Raw genomic sequence first — 15,384 nt, 5'->3', positions numbered from 1 at the left:
AAACCAAAAAAAAAAAAAAAAAAACAGTAAATCACAAATGGCAAAAATGTGCAGAAATGGGAGACTTATATCCTGTTGTTGGAAATGTAAAATGGTGCAAAGAAGTATGGGCCAGGTGCGGTGGCTCACGCCTGTAATCTCAGCACTTTGGGAGGCTGAGGTGGGTGGATCACCTGAGGCCAAGAGTTGGAGACCAGCCTGACCAACATGGTAAAACCCTGTCTCTATTAAAGAAGTACAAAAATTAGATGGGGATGGAGGCACATGCCTGTAATCCCAGCTACTCGGGAGGATGAGGCACAAGAATCACTTGAACCTGGGAGACGGAGGTTGCAGTGAACTGAGATTGTATACCGCACTCCATCCTGGGTGACAGAGTGAGACCCTGTCTCGAAAATAAAAAAATAATAATAAACAAGTATGACATTTTCTCAGATAATCCAAAATCAAATTACCAATATAGGCAACAATTCCTCATCTGGGTATATATACAAAAATTAGCTAGGCGTGGTGATGCGTGCCTGTAATCCCAGCTACTCAGAAGGCCAAGGCAGGAGAATGGCTTGAGCTTGGGAGGTGGAAGTTGCAGAGGGCCAAGATTGTGCCACTGCACTCCAGCCTGGGTGACAGAGCAAGATTCTGTCTCAAAAACAAACAAACAAACAAAAAAACAAACACCAAAAGGACTGGGTTAGAAAGCTTCTGGAAAGCTGAACACATGGAGGCTGACAGGAAGGTGAATGAGAACTCATCCAAGTACTAAAAGGGTGGCACACCCCGACTCCAGGGGACAGACAATCCTATGTTTGAGACCCTTCCAGAACTCACCCTATGTATGTTTCCATCTGAATGTTAATTTGTGTCTTTTATTTAAAAAAAAAAGTTTTTTGGCCAGTGCAGTGGCTCATGCCTGTAATCCCAGCACTTTTGAGGGCTGAAGCGGGTGGATCACTTGAGGTTGGGAGTTCGAGACCAGCCTGGCCAACATGGTGAAACCCCATCTCTACTAAAAATATAAAAATTAGCCGGGTGCCGTGGTGGGTTCCTGTAATCCCAATTATTTGGGAGGCTGAGGCACAAGAATCGCTTGAACCCGGTAGGCGGAGGTTGCAGTGAGCTGAGATTACGCCACTGCACTCCAGTCTCAACAACAGACCGAGATGCTCTCAAAAAATATGTAAATACCTTTTGTAATAAACCTGTAAATTTAAATGTTTCTCTGAGCTCTGTGAATGGTTCTAGCACATTAATTGAACCTGAAGAGGAAGTCATTGGAAACCCAACTTGGAGCCAGTTCTGGGAGGTCTAGATTTGGGACTGCTGTCTAACGTGGGGGCAGTCTTGTGGATTCAATGCTCACCACGTGGGATTTGATGCCTGTATTAGTCTGTTTTCACACTGCTATAAAGACATACTCAAGACTGGGTAATTCCCGTAATCTTAGCACTTTGGGAGGCTGAGGCAGGCAGATCACGAGGTCAAGAGTTCAAGATCAGCCTGGCCAACATAGTGAAACCCCATCTTTACTAAAAATACAAAAATTAACCAAGCATGATGGCGCACTCCTAAGTCCCAGCTACTCGGGAGGCTGAGGCAGGAGAATCACTTGAACCCGGGAGGCGGAGACTGTGGTGAGCCGAAATCGCACTACTACACCCCAGCCTGGGTAACACAGCGAGACTCTGTCTAAAAAAAAAAAAAATGGGTAATTTATAAAGAAAAGAAGTTTAATAGACTCAGTTCTGTGTGGCTGGGGAGGTCTCAGGAAACTTACGATCATGGTCAAAGGCAAAGGGGAAGCAAGGCATGTCTTATATGGTGGCAGGAGAGGGAGGGAGGAAATGCCACACTCTGAAACCATCAGATCTCATGAGAACTCACTCACTATCACGAGAACAGCATGGCGGAAACCACCCCCATGATCTAACACCTCCTACCAGGTCCCTCCATGACAAGTGGGGATTACAATTGGAGATGAGATTTGGGTGGGGACACAGAGCCAAACCATATCAATGCTATCTCTAGCTACACAATGTCAGAATTTATTGAAGTACATCCAGCACAATCCACTGCAGAACTGACTGCTTGCTCATTAGAGGAGAAAATCCTACATATTTGGTCAAATAAATTTTCTGCATTTATTGTTGTTAGGTGTGAGACCAAACAGGGATCAAACACAGTTTGAGTTCTTCCTCTCAAACTTAAATAACAACTTACGGTGAGTCAATGTGTTGGTATTTCTGGGCTTAAGATGGTAACAATTTTAAAACAGTGTATTCTTGAGATATCAAAAATTCATGGCTGGGTGTGGTGGCTCACACTTGTAATCTCAGCACTTTGGAAGGCTGAGATGAGACAGTTGTTTGAAGCCAGTTCAACACCAATGTACTGGCATAACTAACAGTCCCAGGTATGGGGGAGGGTGAGCTGGGAAGAGCACTTTTGCCCTGAAAGTCAAGGATGCAGTGACCTGAACTGCACCACTGCCATCTAGCTGGGACGCAGAATGAAACCCTGTCTGTAAAAAAATTAAAAATGAGGCCAGGTGCAGTAGCTCACGCCTGTAATCCCAGCACTTTGGGAGGCTGAGGCGGGTGGATCATCTGAGGTCAGGAGTTTGAGACCAGCCTGGCCAACATGGCAAAACCCTATCTCTACTAAAAATACAAAAAATTAGCTGGGTGTGCTGGCAGGCACCTATAATCCCAGCTACTTGGGAGGCTGAGGAAGGAGAATTGCTTGAACCCGGGAGGCTGAGGTTGCAGTGAGCTGAAATCACATCGCTGCACTCCAGCCTGGGCAACAGAGCGAGATGTATTAAAAAAAAATTAAAAATTAAATTCCCAATTTATACATTCTAATAAACTTAACTGACAAAAATATACTTTAATATCTAAATCAGATAAAGGAAAGGAAAAGAAATATTTATACTACCCAATCCAAAACTCCTAGAGTGTGTATAGGTGTTAGAGAAACTCCTAGGCAAAAAAAAAGAGAAACGTCCTCAAAAATATATAAATCAATGGCTATTCCCTGATACAACATCCCCACACATATAAAACAAAGAAGACAAAGAGTAACATATGGAACCACTGACTAAATAGTAATGTCAAGTTCACTTATTTTTAAATTTTCTTCTTCTTTTTTTTCTGAGACAGGGTCTTACTCTGTAACTAAGGCTCACGTGCAGTGACACAATCATGGTTCACTGCTGCCTCGAACTCCTGGGCTCAGGTGATTCTCCCACCTCAGCCTCCTGAGTAGCTGGGACTACAGTTGTGCACCATCACAGCCAGCTAATTTTCATATGTTTTGTAGAGACAAGGTCTTGCAGTGTTACTCAGGATGGTCTCAAACTCCTGGGCTCAAGTGATCCACCTACCTCAGCCTCCCAAAGTGCTCAGATTACAGGTATGAGCCACCGTGCCCAGCCCCAAGTTCATTTCTAATACACGCAAAAGCCCAAAATAAAATCATCATTCCAGTGAGCTGTTCTCTCACGAGGACTCGGGCATCCAATAAAGGATCTTTTTTTTTTTTTTTTTTTTTTTTTGAGACAGAGTCTCACTCTGTTGCCAGGCTGGAGTGCAGTGGCACGATCTTGGCTCACTGCAACCTCTGCCTCCTGGGTTCAAGTGATTCTCCTGCCTCAGCCTCCCTAATAGCTGGGACCACAGGCACATACCACCACGCCCAGCTAATTTTGTTTTATATTATTAGTAGAGATGGGGTTTTACCATATTGGCCATGATGGTTTCGATCCACGGACCTCCTGATCCGCCCAACTCAGCCTCCCAAAGTGCTGGGATTACAGGCATGAGACACCGCCCCAGACCTAAAGGATCTTGCAGTCGACTGTCTTTCCCATTGTGCTGAGTAAAAATCTCAGAAGAGCTACCTACACCTGTTACACACACCAGTAAAGTATGGACAAAGCACAACTGAAGAACGGCTGAGGAACCTTGTAAAAGAAGAAGAAATGCATATGTCGGTTTCTTCATTGGTTTCTGACACAGAGCTCCTAACTTCTTGGGATGTTCTAGGCGAGAGGAACGTGATTTGTTCTAATGAGGCAACCTCTCTAGGTTCCCTGGACTGGGTTGATCATCAGAAAGACCAGGCCATGATTACAGGCATCAAAGTGTCAGCCCCATCCACTATCCTCCAGGAAGGGAAGAGGGGCTGGAGACTGAGTTAATATCAGTCATGCCTATGTGATGAAGACTCCATAAAAAATCCCTGAACTAAGAGAATCACTTGAACCGGGAGGCGGAGATTGCAGTGAGCTGAGATTGTGCCACTTCACTCTAGCCTGGGTGATAGGGCAAGACGCCGTCTCAAAATAAAAAACACCCCTGAACTTTGGGGTCATGAGATCTTCCAAATGGTGACACACGCAGGTGCCTGGAGGGTGGCGCACCCAGTGAATCTTCCTACATGCCCGCCCCTGTGAATCTCTTCATCCAGCTGTTCATCTGTATCCTTCCAAAACACCCTTCAGCGTGAACCAATGAGCCTAAGAATGTGTTTTACTGAGTTCTGTGAGCCACTCTAGCAAAGCAATCAAACCCAACAAGGGGCCTCAGGGAACCCCAACCTGTAGCTGGTTGGTAAGAAGGACAGATGACAACTTACTATCTGTGATTGGTGGCTGAGGTAGGGGACAGGTTTGGGAACTCAACCCTTTGCCTGTGGGATCTGACTCTAATTCCAGATAGATAATATCAGAAAGGAGTCACAGAAAACTATTAGATGGCCGCTGAAAAACTGGTTGTTGGTGGGGAGAAATCTCCACCCATTCGGTTGACCAGAAGTGAAGCGCTCTCTGCTGAGTAGCATTTGAGAGTAAGAAAAACACTGGATTGTCCCTATCCCCGCAAGACCTGAAGAGGCAAAGAGGGGCTGAGATGCCTTCATGCTATTTGTGAGCCCCACACACAAAAAACAGAGCTGCCAATGTTTTCTTATCTCCTGATGAGGCCTTCCTAGTATAGGATATTGTGTGGACCATACATAGGTCAAGGAGGCAGGTCTACGCATACCTCAGGTTTGATGTATAAACTTAGCATTAGATAAAATCACGACAGAAACAGAGACCACAGGGAAAACAGACCCCTCTGACACAGCCCTCCCTGTGTCCTTCAGAATGATGAATCAAAGAATCATAAGCCATATGAGAGGGTGCTGTCCATCATGATAAAGACATCGCCTTGGCACAGCAAAAGGAATAATCAGCAGAGTAAACAGACAACCCATAGAGTGGGAGAAAATCTTCAAAAACTATGTATCTGACAAAGGACTAATACCCAGAATCTACAAGGAACTCAAACAAATCAGCAAGAAAAAAACAAACACTCCTATCAAAAAGTGGGCTAAGGACATGAACAGACAGTTGTCAAAAGAAGATACAGAAATGACCAACAAACAGATGAAGAAAGACTCAACATCACCAATTCTCAGGGAAACACAAATTAAAACTACAATGCAATACCATCTTACTCCTGCAAGAATGGCCGTAATACATAAATAATACATATTGGCGTGGATGTGATGAAAAGGGACCACTTGACACTGCTGATGGGAATGGAAACTAGTACAACCACTATGGAAAACAGTGTGGAGATTCCTTAAAGGTCTAAAAGTAGATCTACCATTTGATAAAGGAAAACCACTCCTGGTATCTACCCAGAGGAAAAGAAGTCATTATGCAAAAGAGACACTTGCACACGCATGTTTATAGCAGCACAATTCACAAGTGCAAAAACAGAGGACCAGCTCAAATGCCCATCAAGAAGTAGATAAAGAAAATATGGTATACATGTAATATGGAATACTACTCAGTCATAAAAAGGAATGAAATAATGGCATTTGCAGCAACCTGGACAGAATTGAAGACCATTATTCTTTTTTTTTTTTTTTTTTTTCTGTTCTTTTTTTTTTTTTTTTTTTTTGATACGGAGTCTCACTCTGTCCCCCTTGCTGGAGTGCAGTGGCCGGATCTCAGCTCACTGCAAGCTCCGCCTCCCGGGTTCAGGCCATTCTCCTGCCTCAGCCTCCCGAGTAGCTGGGACTACAGGCGCCCGCCACCTCGCCCGGCTAGTTATTTTGTATTTTTTAGTAGAGACGGGGTTTCACTGTGTTAGCCAGGATGGTCTCGATCTCCTGACCTCGTGATCCACCCGTCTCGGCCTCCCAAAGTGCTGGGATTACAGGCTTGAGCCACCGCGCCCGGCCGAAGACCATTATTCTAAGTGAACTAACTCAGGAATGCAAAACCAAACATTGTATGTTCTCACTCATAAGTGGGAGTTAAACTAGGAGGATGCAAAGGTGTGAAATGATACGATAGACTTTGAGGTCTCAGGGAAAAGGGTGGGAGGTGAGGGATAAAAGACTATATATACATTGAATACAGTGTACAATGCTCGGGTGATGGGTGCACCAAAATCTCAGAAATCACCACTAAAGAACTTACGCATGTAACCAAACACCACTTGTTCCCCAAAAACCTACTGAAATAAATAATGGTAATATGGCCAGGAGCAGTGGCTCATGCTGAGGTCAGGAGTTCAAGACCCTGTTTCTACTAAAAATACAGAAAAAATTTAGCCAGGCTCAGTGGTGCACACCTGTAATCCCAGCTACTTGGGAGGCTAAGGCACGAGAATGGCTTGAACCCAAGAGGCAGAGGTTGCAGTGAGCCAAGATCGTGCCACTGCATTCCAGCCTGGACGACAGAGCAAGACTGTCTCACAATAAAAAAATTTCATAAAAATAAATTTAAAAATTAAAAAATAACAATACCAGCTTGGGTAACAGAGTAAGACTCTGTCTCCAAAAAAAAAAAAAGAAAAGAAAAAACCCAAAATCCAAGAAACCAAAAACAAAGAACACAGCAGTAAGAGGGGGCCAAGGCCGGGCGCGGTGGCTCAAGCCTGTAATCCCAGCACTTTGGGAGGCCGAGACGGGTGGATCACGAGGTCAGGAGATCGAGACCATCCTGGCTAACACGGTGAAACCCCGTCTCTACTAAAAAATACAAAAAACTAGCCGGGCGAGGTGGCGGGCGCCTGTAGTCCCAGCTATTCCGGAGGCTGAGGCAGGAGAATGGCGTGAACCCGGGAGGCGGAGCTTGCAGTGAGCTGAGATCCAGCCTGGGCAACAGAGCGAGACTCCGTCTCAAAAAAAAAAAAAAAAAAAAAAAAGAGGGGGCCAAGAAAAATTTCCCTTCTACGCCAGGCATGGTGGGTCATGCCTACAATCCCAGCACTTTGGCAGGCCAGCTAGGAGGAATACTTGAGGCCAGGAGTTCAAGACAAGTCTGGGCAACATAGTGAGACCTCATCTCCAGAAAACATTTTTAAAAATTAGTGAGGTGCAGTGGCACGTGCCTATAGTCCCAGCGACTTGGCAGGCAGAGACAAGAAGATCATATGAGCCCAAAGACTGAGGGTACAGTGAGCCATTATCACACCACCACTACACTCCAGCCTAGGCAACAGAGCAAGAACTTGTCTCAAAACAAAACAAAACAAACTCCAATCAGAAGTCACAGGATTTAAACTTTTATTTTCCCAAAGAATTCTCCTACTTGCAGAGAGCTCCCAAACAGAATCTCAAAGTGTGGTTCTGCAGGGTGCAGTGGCTCATGCTTCTAATCCCGCCACTTTGGGAAGCAGAAGAAGGAGGATCACTTGAGTCCAGGAATTTGACGCTATGAGTTGAGCCACGACTGCCACTGTACGACAGCATGGGTGACAGAGCAAGACCCTGTTTAAAAAAAAAAAATTATGGGGCTGCCACTCTGCCCTTCCAAGCTCTTACCTGTGTTCACACCTTTGATGCATTCCCTGCCATCTGGATTGTTTGCTATTTTCACTTCACTCTGCAGATTCCGGGGATCTCTCCTTTGCTCCAACATGGAGATAATACTCAGGTCAGGAAGACAGATTCCTATTTATAAAAAGAAAGAAAAATAACGAATAAATGTGTGTTGTGGCATCTCCAAAATCCAAGCCCCATGTCTAGGTAGGAGAGATGATACTATAAACGGATCAAGAATAGTATTTTGCCAGGCGCGGTGGCTCATGCCTGTAACCCCAGCACTTTGGGAGGCCAAGGCAGGTGGACTATGAGGTCAGGAGTTCAAGACTGGCCTGACCAATATGGTGAAACACCGCCTCTACTAAAAATACAAAAATTAGCCAGGCGCGGTGACGCGCACCTGTAGTCCTAGCTACTCGGGAGATGGAGGCAGGAGAATCACTTGAACCTGGGAGGCGGAGGTTGCAGTGAGCCAAGATCCTGCCACTCCACGCCAGCCTGGCAACCCAGCGAGACTGTGTCTCAAACAAACAAACAAACAAAAGAACAATATTTCACATAAATTCATCCACTGCCTCCTTCTGAATGCTGAGGGAACATTGTAACATGCAGACATCGAGCTCTCTTGCAAGAACTAATGAATCATAAGCACAGGGGTGGATGACAGACAACTGGATATCTTAAGTCTGTCGGAAGGTTTGATGCATACTTAAGCCCTGGTACCACTCAATGATGAATCATGAAGGGGGCAGAATGTTTGAAGAAAGCAGTTATTTTAAGTCTAGAAGGCATTATGGAGCTTATTGTTTCTGAAAAATACAGCATTATAAAGCATTATGGAGGTTTTCATTTCTGAGTCAACAGGGTTTTAATCTCAGTCAAGCGGGACATTGACTCCTAAAATGCTAAGAGGCACACAACAAAATGCAAAAATACACCAGGGCAGATCCTGGCTTCTGGAGGGACATTATCCTCACCCAGGAAGACCAGGTTCCTATAATTCTCCAGCATCACGTCTCTGTATAGAGTCCTCTGAGCAGGGTCCAGGCATTTCCACTCCTCCTGAGAGAATTCTATGGCCACATCCCTGAATGTCAAGTGTCCCTAAAATGAAAAACACATTTCACCAATAGGGTATCATCACAAAATGAGAAGACAGTTGTAAGGACTGACTTAATTGAAGGGAATGTTTTGACAAATCCACATTAAGGTATTTTTTAGCTAGTTATGTGTTTCTAATTGTGTTTTATTATACTTCTCTATTAGAAGTTATGATATTCTTTAAATTAGTATACATCTCTAATTTTGTGGACAATACAAAAAATACAAAAATTAACCCACAGTTATTTCTATAGACGTGTCAGATACTACATATATATATTTTTCAGAGAGAGTCTCTCTTTGTTGCCCAGGCTGGAGTGCAGTGGCACAATCTTGGCTCAATGCAACATCTGCCTCCCAGGTTCAAGTGATTCTCCTGCCTAAGCCTCCAGAGTAGCTGGGACTACAGGCACCAACCACCATGCCCAACTAATTTTTGTATTTTTAGTAGAGACGGGGTTTTACTATGTTGGTGAGGCTGGTCTCAAACTCCTGACCTCAAGCAATCCACCCACCTCAGCCTCGCAAAGTGCTGGGATTACAGGCATGAGCCACCAAGCACAGCCAGGATGAAGCTTTTGAACACTTCCCATGTGATAGGAACTATTCTAAATGTTTTTGTTTTTTTAGACGGTGTCTCGCTCTGTCACCCAGGCTGGAGTGCAGTGGCGAGATCTCGGCTCACTGCAAGCTCCGCCCCTGGGTTCACGCCATTCTCCTACCTCAGCCTCCCAAGTAGCTGGGAGTACAGGTGCCTGCCACCACGCCCGGCTAATTTTTTGTATTTTTAGTAGAGACGGGGTTTCACTGTGTTAGCCAGGATGGTCTCGATCTCCTGACCTTGTGATCCGCCTGCCTTGGCCTCCCAAAGTGCTGGGATTACAGGTGTGAGCCACCTCACCTGGCATATTCTAAATGTTTTACATGTGCTAACTGCTATTACAACAAAAGCCCATGAAAGAACAATCTGTTCCCATCCTACTGAACAGACAACTCTTTCACAGACATTCTAAGAAACTTGCCCCAGGTGTGAAGGCTAAAAATGGCAGAGTAAGCACAGATCCCAGGTGTCTGGGCATTAGAATCAAACTTTAAGAATTAGGCCAGGCACAGTGGCTCACTCCTGTAATCCCAGCACTTTGGGAGGCCAAGGCAGGTGGATCATTTGAAGTCAGGAGTTGAAGACCATCCTAGCCAACATGGTGAAACCCTGTCTCTACCAAAAATAACAAAAGTTAGCTGGGCATGGCACCTGTAGTCCCAGGTACTCGGGAGGCTGAGATAGGAGGATCACTTGAACTCGGGAGGCGGAGGTTGCAGTGACCTGAGATGGTGCCACTGCACTCCAGCCTGGGTGACAAAGAGAGACTCCGTCTCAAAAAAAGAAAAAAGAAAGATCAAACAATAAAGTAACAGATCAGCATCAAAAGTAAATTGACAGACAACGACCTAATTGAGTACAGTTAAAACAAGTTCCTGTATTAAATCAAGAAACTGTCACACAAGGCCGGGCGCGGTGGCTCAAGCCTGTAATCCCAGCACTTTGGGAGGCCGAGACGGGCGGATCACGAGGTCGGGAGATCGAGACCATCCTGGTTAACACGGTGAAACCCCGTCTCTACTAAAAAATACAAAAAACTAGCCGGGCGAGGTGGCGGGCGCCTGTAGTCCCAGCTACTCGGGAGGCTGAGGCAGGAGAATGGCGTGAACCCGGGAGGCGGAGCTTGCAGTGAGCCGAGATCCGGCCACTGCACTCCAGCCTGGGTGACAGAGCGAGACTCCGTCTCAAAAAAAAAAAAAAAAAAAAAAAAGAAACTGTCACACATGTATCCCCATAATAAGTTACTATCCTTACAGCCATCGACTCATTATCATAACCGTGTAGAACAATTTTAAGGTCATGAAAATATATAAGATGTAATTTCAACTGTTAAAAGATATAAGATGTATATAAACTGATGATGTGCCTTTGATAAAAACAATAGACTTACTCATCTGTGCACTCACGCACAATCACATACACACACTTATTCATATACATATATACACTCACACACATATACTCTAGTAAACATATACATGACACCTGAAAGAGTTGTCTCTCAATGACCTCTTTTTTAGATATTTGTCTTTTTGTTTGTTTTTTAAGGTGTCCAGGTTGCAGTGCAATGGCTTATTCATTGCACATTACAGCCTTGAACTCCTAGCCTCAAATGATAACCCTCTCCGAGTAACTAGAATGATAGGTGTGCACCACTGTGCCTGGCTGTCACTGTTATTTTTAATAATGTGCATTTCAGCATGTTTGCAACAATAAAAATGTATAAACTGTGCTCAATTCAGTTAATAAACGTTATTGTATATTAAACTATTTCAAAAAGTTAGACCATGTAAAAACACAAAAACTTTAATTCCAGTCTCTATTAAATACCCATACTGAAAAATATGTTTCAAAAATTGAGACGGGGGTCTCACTATGTTGTCCAGAGTGGTCTCAAACTCTTGTGCTCAAGGAATTCTCCAGCCTTAGTTTCCGGAGAAGATGGAATTCCAGCCCTGGCCCATAAATATTAGGTTGTTGCAAAGTGATCGCGGTTTTGCCATTACTTTTGCACTAACCTAAACATAATTTTGTCCACTAAATATTTAGGTGTTAGCAAAAGCCCAAGGGAGACGGAAACATCACAATCAGCAGTAAACATCAGATAGATTTCTTCTCATTTACGGCACAGAAAAGAGGGCCAGGCTTGGGGGACCGGAAAGACTTGGATCCATCTCGCGGGTGAGAACTTTACGCCGCGCGGGGCGTGTCTAGGGGGTCACTGAAGGATCTGAAGCGGGAAAACTCTGCGATAGGAGCTGTCTACATGGCCCTATGGTGAAAGACCGGGGACAGGACCAGCCTCCGTCCAATTTTAACACTCAGGGAAGCGACCGCCGGACTCTCATTAGAACGTCTGAGTTTACTCGGGGTGGAGGGAGCGGTGCCGAGATTTCAAGGTCTGTGTGACCCCTGAGATGCCGGGTACCGAAGCGCAGGGAACTCAGCATCCCAGATTTAATCTAAACAAAGGGAAACTCACACGCCGTAGCATGACTGTCACTCCACGTAATCTGCTTCCGGGTCTCCAGGAAACTGCGCGCGCAGCTGAGAGGCCAGGCCGGGGTGGAATTGGGCGGGGCCTGCGCTTCCCTCCGCCTAGCTCCTAGCTCCTGTCGTTTTGGAGGCGAGTCCTGCCGTGGTGACTGAAGCAGCTCACCCATCTGGAAACAGTGCCCCCGCAGAGGGAAAGTCTGTTGATGATTAGATCCACGAAAATTCCTGCTATTAAAATTAATTTTAAAACGGCCGTAGAGGCGCTCGCATGTCGTCCTAGATACCCGATGCTGAGGCGGGAGGCTCGCTTGAGCCCATGAGGTGGAGGCTACAGTGAGCCGAGGTCCTGCCGCTGCACGGGCGCCTGAGAGAAACCTTGTGCCTAATAAATAAATGAATACATAATCATACATAAATAAATTGGAAGCAAATAAAATAAATATAAATGAATAATAAACGGTAGTTTTCAGAATTTTAAAGCTCTGGAATTGTTTGAGAAGGGGATGCAAATTAAACTTTGAAATGCAAAACCCTGGCCGGGCGCGGTGGCTCAAGCCTGTAATCCCAGCACTTTGGGAGGCCGAGACGGGCGGATCACGAGGTCAGGAGATCGAGACCATCCTGGCTAACACCGTGAAACCCCGTCTCTACTAAAAATACAAAAAACTAGCCGGGCGAGGTGGCGGGCGCGTGTAGTCCCAGCTACTCCGGAGGCTGAGGCAGGAGAATGGCGTAAACCCGGGAGGCGGAGCTTGCAGTGAGCTGAGATCCGGCCACTGCACTCCAGCCCGGGCTACAGAGCAAGACTCCGTCTCAAAAAAACAAACAAACAAACAAACAAAAAAAAGAAATGCAAAACCCTGCCAGGGCGGAATGTGTAATTTCCTTTTTTTTTTTTGAGACAGAGTTTCGCTCTTTTGCCCAGGCTGAAGTGGCACGATCTTGGCCCACTGCAACCTTCGCCCCCCGGGTTCAAGCGATTATCCTGCCTCAGCCTCCTGAGTAGCTGGGATTACAGGCTCCCGCCACCACGCCGGGCTACTGTCTTGTATTTTTAATAGAGACGGGGTTTTTTCCATGTTGGCCAGGCTGGTCTTGAACTCCTGACCTCCTGATCCGCCTGCCTCGGCCTCCCAAAATGCTGGGATTACAGGCGTGAGCTACTGCACCCGGCCAAGTGTTTTCTTTTTCATATTTATGTTAATCCTAGTGTATACCTGCCATTGTCTTATGGACATACTCATGTCACAACGGTTTTTTTTTTTTGAGACGGTCTCCCTCTGTCGCCCAGGCTGAAGTGCAGTACCACAATCACAGCTCACCAACTGTAGCTTCAACCTCCTGGGATCAAGTGATCCTCCCACCTCAGCCTCCCAAGTAGCTGGGACTACAGGTGCATGCCACTATGCCCAGTCTCATGTCACAAAATTTTGTCTCCAAACAGCACCCTCATTTATTTGTCCCCTAAAGTTTTCAGCAGAGCAAAACAGAGAAGAAATGTATTAAACATAGAATTTGGAGGCAATGTAGGAAAAAGATGTGAAAATATGTATGTATACAAAAAATATAATTTTATTACAATTGAAAATGAAGCATGGAATATATTGCATAATACCATAATCTGAAAATGACATATCCATAGCTTTTGGAAAAATGCTCTTGTAGTAAAATTATATTTATCGTATAATAAATATAGATGACAAAATTGTTATTGTGTAATACATTACAAAATTATGTCACATTTATTGTAGATATTATGAAATTATATGGTGTCATATTATAAACACTTCCCCACAATAATTTTCATTGAACTACTGTAAAAAACAAACAAAAACAAAAACCTTAGGCAATTTTACTAAACTCTATTTCACAAGCATTTTCAACAATCATATTGTGCAATGACATCTGTATCTGTATCCATAAAAGGAATATAGTAAGATATTACCATGAAGAAAATTGGGGGTCTTTCCTAACCAAGATGGCAGGAGTTCCAGCGGAAGCACTCAGTGTTGTACTAGAGTTCACTGCATTTTGTGATGTCTGAACACTAACGCCTTTTACACCTCTGCACTCCCTCTTCCTACTCTGCCCATCTGGTCAACTGATAATAAAGCCTCAGTGCTCACTCCTTTGGAACCAACTGGAAGTTCAAACCACAAGGGGGTACCCCCGCCCCAGCCCTACCCTTTAGCAATCATGACACCCCAAGCCCATCACCTATCCCAGTTCTCTGAAGCCACCTTTGGACCAGCTGGAAAAGTACACCCTGCTTTCCCCCACAAAGCCTCATTATATAATAAAACACTCTCAAACCATATCAGTGTATGGGATCATCATTCTCAAGATCCAAGCCAAACCTTAGGGGGACTTCAAACAAGTTCCAGAAAAGTAGTCAAAAATTCAAATCACCAAAAAAGTTGTGAGGGTGACTATATGAAGTTTCTAGTTAATGTACCAAAACAAAATTTCCTTTCTGTGTGCTTCGACTTAAAAGAAAATGGATGAACATTAATGTTTTCAAATGGTGTCACTGAACACTACAAGTACAAAAAGAAATTGTGTTACAGTAGTTTTTGTTTGTTTGTTTTTGAGACAGAGCCTTGCTCTGTCGCCAGGCTGGAGTGCAGTGGTGCAATCTCAGTTCACTGCAACCTCTGCCTCCCAGGTTCAAGCAATTCTCCCTCAGCCTCCCAAGTAGCTGGGATTACAGGTGCACACCACCATGCCCAGCTAATTTTTTTTTTTTTTTTTTTTGTATTTTTAGTAGAGATGGGGTTTCACCATGTTGGCCAGGATGGTCTTGATCTGCTGACCTCATGATCCGCCCAACTCAGCCTCTCGAAGTGCTGAGATTACAGGCGTGAGCCCCCACACCCGACCATGTTACAGTATTTTTACCTTCAACCCATACTTTCTTTTTTTTTTAATTTTTTTTTTTTGAGACGGAGTTTCGCTCTTGTTGCCCAGGCTGGAGTGCAATGGCACGATCTCGTCTCACCACAACCTCTGCCTCCCAGGTTCAAGTGATTCTCCTGCCTCAGTCTCCCAAGTAGCTAGGATTACAGGCATGTGCCACCACGCCCGGCTAATTCTGCATTTTTAGTAGAGACAGGGTTTCTCCATGTTGGTCAGGCTGGTCTCAAACTCCCGATCTCAGCTAATCCACCTGCCTCGGCCTCCCAAAGTGCTGGGATTATAGGCGTGAGCCACCGTGCCCGGCCCCACTTTCTATTTCCTAATATTTGTCATATTACTATTTATTTTTGCTGCATGAAAATGAAGGTACATGCCATAGGTCTTATTTGGCACACAAGAAAGAGGCATATAGAAACATAATACAGGGCATACTCATTAACAGTGAT

At 44.8% G+C, this 15,384-nt stretch overlaps 2 protein-coding genes across 7 annotated transcripts in view; one reads left to right on the top strand and one right to left on the bottom strand.

The window, feature by feature from the left end:
* The window catches only part of LOC123570188 (uncharacterized), a 33,824-nt gene extending 19,122 nt beyond the window's left edge, over positions 1 to 14,702 (top strand). Inside the window, exon 3 of the transcript XR_010583448.2 lies at positions 11,576 to 14,702. The gene's annotated coding sequence lies outside the window, so the exon portion shown is untranslated. The remainder of the gene's footprint in view (positions 1 to 11,575) is intronic.
* LOC101925630 (zinc finger protein 880) overlaps positions 1 to 15,384 on the bottom strand; it is a 48,110-nt gene that overhangs the window by 12,736 nt on the left and 19,990 nt on the right. For 4 of the 6 annotated variants that reach the window (XM_074024534.1, XM_074024536.1, XM_074024535.1 and 1 more), the window contains one exon: positions 7,825 to 7,953. In XM_074024534.1, the coding sequence (XP_073880635.1) occupies positions 7,825 to 7,953 (129 nt within the window). Of the gene's footprint in view, positions 1 to 7,545; positions 7,739 to 7,824; positions 7,954 to 8,801; positions 8,929 to 12,008; positions 12,058 to 15,384 lie in introns of those variants that run through there. The other 2 variants (XM_074024542.1, XM_045378533.3) reach the window with 2 other exon arrangements.

This window comes from Macaca fascicularis, chromosome 19, assembly GCF_037993035.2.
Source record: "Macaca fascicularis isolate 582-1 chromosome 19, T2T-MFA8v1.1".
NCBI classification, from domain to species: Eukaryota; Metazoa; Chordata; class Mammalia; order Primates; family Cercopithecidae; genus Macaca; species Macaca fascicularis.
Note: the sequence above shows the minus strand (reverse complement) of the source record. Positions and strands in the feature narration are given on the sequence as shown.